This window comes from Chondrus crispus, genomic scaffold (genome assembly GCF_000350225.1).
Source record: "Chondrus crispus Stackhouse genomic scaffold, scaffold_686, whole genome shotgun sequence".
In the NCBI taxonomy this organism is placed as follows: domain Eukaryota; phylum Rhodophyta; class Florideophyceae; order Gigartinales; family Gigartinaceae; genus Chondrus; species Chondrus crispus.
This window is the reverse complement of record NW_005178695.1, coordinates 7,134-11,275: the sequence shown is the minus strand read 5'-3', so window position 1 is coordinate 11,275 and position 4,142 is coordinate 7,134. Positions and strand designations below refer to the sequence as shown.

Below are 4,142 nucleotides of genomic sequence, written 5' to 3'. Positions count from 1 at the left end.
GGTCATCCTTAGGAATGTGCAATGTTTACCGCCGGTTCGTGAAGGGCTTCGCGAAAATAGCCGCTCCGCTTAACCGGAAGACGGGGAAAAATCAACCCTTCGAGTTTGAGGTTCTTACCGATGAGGAATACGAGGCGTTCGTGGAACTAAAGAAGCGCCTCGTGTCCCCACCGATCCTCGCTCTACCCCGTTACGGAAAAAAATACACCCTGGATACGGACGCTTGCGCGTACCAGGTCGGCTGTGCCCTACTACAGGAGCAGCCGGACGGCGACCGCCTACCGATCGGTTATTGGAGCCGCGCTCTCACGGACGCGGAGAGGAACTACACCACTACCGAGAAGGAATGCCTCGCCGTCGTATGGAGTATTCTCACGCTTCGACCATACCTGTATGGGAATACGTTCGACCTCCGTACGGATCATGAGGCCCTCCGCTGAGTTCTCAACCTGGCGAATAGCTCCGGCCCGCTAGAGCGCTGGCGTCTCCGCCTAGCCGAGTACGACTACGACGTACAGTACCGGCCGGGTATTAAGCACCAACTCGCGGGTGGTGTATCACGCCTCCGAGTTGACGGCGCAACCTCCGAACCGGTTGACGACGAGGTCCCGTGTTTCGCGGTACAATGGCGAGAGGAGGAGCATAACCCCCGCCAAGGTACCGTACACTGGGAGACCCCCGTCGACCCGGGGAGAGCTGAGCACGCGTTCGCGGTTATACCCGAGGAACGCGACGTCTCATCCGTAACGGTGGAAGAGTTCCTTCGGGAACAGGCCGAGGACCCCTTCTGTAGGGCGGCCGCCGAGACTGTAGGGAACCCGGACTCGCGGTACGACGTTGACCGATACGGGTTCGTCGTCCGCAAGTCCCCCCTCGATGGGACCCTGCAGCGGGTTGTACCGAAGCGGCTCCGGGCGAAGATATTGTACCTCGCCCATCATCCCCGCCTAGCCGGACACCCGGGCGGTACGAGGATGTACTATACCCTCCGGCGGGAATATTATTGGCCTCATATGGCCAACGACGCCTTCAGTACCGTACGGAACTGCGCGTCATGCGCTGCCACCCGGCGAACCCTGGTGAGGCACCAGAAGGATCTCAAGCTCTTCCCAGCGGCAGGACCGCTGGATTTCGTCGCTATGGACCTGCTGGGTCCTTTACTGAAGACGGCGCACGGGAATCGCCACGTGCTCGTCATGACCGACCGGTTTACGAAGCTGACGCGCAGCATCCCGTTACGGACAACCACCGCGTCGGTCGTGGCAAACGCCTTCCTGGACAATTGGGTCTACGTATACGGCGCACCTCGTTACGTGTTAACCGATAACGGACCACAATTTGCCGCCAAGTTCTTCGACGCGGTGTGCGCCTTGCTGGGGGTGAGGCACTACCTGACTACCGCCTATCACCCCCAGACAAATGGACAAACCGAACGGTTCAACCGTACTCTGGTACAGCGCCTCCGACATTATGTCGCGGAGCATCAGAGGGACTGGGACGAATACATCCAGCCCCTGACCTTCGCGTATAACACGCAGGTCCACCGGTCGACGGAGACAACCCCGTTCGACCTGGTGCTGACGCGACCACCGTCCGGTTTGGCCCTACCGGGTACTGTACCGCAGGATGCCGTCTCCAACACGGAAGATCCGAGGACCCCGGTACAGTACAAGCGCGCGACGCTGCGTAAACTCCGCGACGCCCTTGAGCGCACGCGGGTGAAACTAACCGCGGCGCAAAGGCGATACAAGGCCGACTTCGATAAGAAGGTGCGTTTCCGTCCGGTCATCGAGAAGGGAGACCGGGTCTATGTCGACCGCCCACCTCGGCCATTGACGAGTACCGAACGGGGAGACCTGCCAAGCAATGACGGGGGACCCTCTGTCAAGCTTTTACCGAAAACGGAAGGCCCGTTTCCGGTCCGATCCGCTACGGAGACCACAGTGGTCGTCGATCAAGACGGGGTTTCAAACCGCGTGAGCATCGACCGGATAACCCGGATGCCGCGGGGACCCCGCGACGTCACTGCGGCCGCCGCGACCCAGCCCGCGGCGGGCGGAGAACCCGAACCCGCCGCGGAGTATGTGATTGACCATCTGGTCGGTCACCGAGAGAACCGCACAGGAACCCAGTACAAGGTCCGCTGGTATGGCTACGCCCCAGCGGACGATACCTGGGAACCCGCGGAGGGACTCCCCCAGGCCTTCATAGACCGCTTCTGGCGCACGCGGGCGGCAACACGCCACCACTAACACCGCACTGGGCAACCCAGCGCGGGGCGGGACGATCCCGAGAAGGACCTCCCCCGCGCGGCGGCCAATCGCCACCGCAAACCCCGCGCCGGAGGACCCGGCGCAGGAGGAGGCAAGGTCGCCAAAGACGCACGCGGAACCCCGCGTGCGTCACCGCCCACCCCGCGCCGGAAGACCCGGCGCAGGAGGGGGCGAGGTCGCCACAGACGCACGCGGAACCCCGCGCGCGTCACCGTAAACCCCGCGCCGGAAGACCCGGCGCAGGATGGGGCGAGGTCGCCACAGATGCAGGCGGAACCCCGCGCGCGTCACCGTAAACCCCGCGCCGGAAGACCCGGCGCAGGATGGGGCGAGGTCGCCACAGATGCAGGCGGAACCCCGCGCGCGTCACCGTAAACCCCGCGCCGGAAGACCCGGCGCAGGAGGCAACCAATCGCCACGGACGCACGCGAAACCCCGCGTGCGTCACCGCAAACCCCGCGCCGGAGGACCCGGCGCAGGAGCGGGCGAGGTCGCCACCGACGCACGCGGAACCCCGCGTGCGCCACCCCAAACCCCGCACCGGAATACCCGGCGCGGATGGGGGCCGACTCCGCCGAGGGGCTCCTCCAGGCGGCCACCACCCGTTTACGGCGCACGCCGATCCCCTGCGTGCCACCGCCCGAGCCGTACCGGAGGGACCGGCGCGGAGGGGGAAGCTGACCCGTCGGCAGGACGACTTGACGCAGTGGTGGTCAAACGGCTTGGCGCCCCGGTGCATACCCGCCGCCGAGAGACGGAACCCGGCCGCGTAAATACTGTACGGGCACGACCTCGCCGGGGCTCCAGGGCACTGTGGACCACGAGTTGCGCGAGCAGCATACACCGCCCGGCACGTGTGGCCGCTGGACCATGGCGGCAGTTCAAGACGCCTCCGATCCTCGGGGGGTACCCAATCGGAGCTCGTCAAACCGCCGAGAAACCACCCGCCCCAAGGAAAAAGCAGGCGGAAATTACCAAGGAAAAGGCCGGTTCCGCCCCAAGCCGGTAATGGGGACGCGCACCGGGTGTTGCGCGGGGAACGGGAACCCGCCCCCGCAATGACCCGTCACGACGATAGTGCGGTCGCCCGCCCGTCGGGCCGCGGTACGCGTCAACCCGACATGGAAGCGCGGAGGGAAACCCGCAGCGGTACCCCCGACCAGGCGGTCGGGAAGATCTCACCCCGACGGGCGACCCCGGGGGTAGGCCACAGGCCGCACCCGTCGCGGTAACCCGCCACCCCAAGAGCGCGTGGGCAACCGCGCGCTACCGCTGCCCCGCGCCGGATTAACCCGGCGCGGAGGGCCCTGGACGGCAAGGAGGCGACTCCGGTCGCCGGCTTTTAATTAAGCCCAAAAGGGGGCTACGTTTTTCCTCCTAGAAGGATGGGAAAAAATCGTAGCCCCTTCCCGTTAACGGCATTGTACTCCCCGGGTCTGCCCGCGTCCGGAGGTCCCAAGACGGAAAATCCGACTTTGGGAAGCCCCAAGCTGATTTGGAAACCGGAACTGTAAACAGCTGTTTCTGCTCGTTTTTTACAGTTTCCTTTCGTTTCCAAATCGGGGCCTCCGCGGAAAGTGACAATGGCAGGACTTACCGACCGGTTTTGGACGAACAGCAGAGCGTACCGCCGCTGGGAGCTCCCCACTGACCGCACGGACAGGCTGGCGGTCACACACCCCGCTGTCTCGCGGGTGAAAGGGCACCGTTTTTGGAAAAACGGCCAGCCCTCCGGGGGGGTGGGGGAAAATCGCTTCTTTGGCGCCGGTTTGATGATGCCCGGCGCCGGGGGAAGACGCCCCACCGCAACGGCGAGCCTATCCGGACGGTTGAAGGTACAGCGGGTCCGTCCGCTGTACCTGTAAACCC

At 64.6% G+C, this 4,142-nt stretch overlaps 1 protein-coding gene across 1 annotated transcript; it reads left to right on the top strand.

The window, feature by feature from the left end:
- Nucleotides 1-14: 14 nt before the first annotated feature.
- CHC_T00000900001 (hypothetical protein) lies at nucleotides 15-2,252 on the top strand. Its single transcript, XM_005711159.1, has 3 exons — nucleotides 15-403; nucleotides 461-569; nucleotides 636-2,252. The coding sequence occupies exons 1-3, from the start codon at nucleotides 15-17 to the stop codon at nucleotides 2,250-2,252; spliced, it is 2,115 nt and encodes a 704-aa protein (XP_005711216.1).
- Nucleotides 2,253-4,142: the final 1,890 nt, after the last annotated feature.

What these genes read in the sequence shown, in the direction of transcription:
- CHC_T00000900001 (XM_005711159.1), top strand. Translation starts at nt 15, where the DNA reads ATGTGCAATGTTTACCGCCGGTTCGTGAAGGGCTTCGCGAAAATAGCC. An exon ending in CCATACCTGTATGGGAATAC is followed by an intron (nt 404 to 460) that starts GTTCGACCTCCG and finishes CCTGGCGAATAG; the next exon opens with CTCCGGCCCGCTAGAGCGCT. An exon ending in GTGGTGTATCACGCCTCCGA is followed by an intron (nt 570 to 635) that starts GTTGACGGCGCA and finishes CAATGGCGAGAG; the next exon opens with GAGGAGCATAACCCCCGCCA.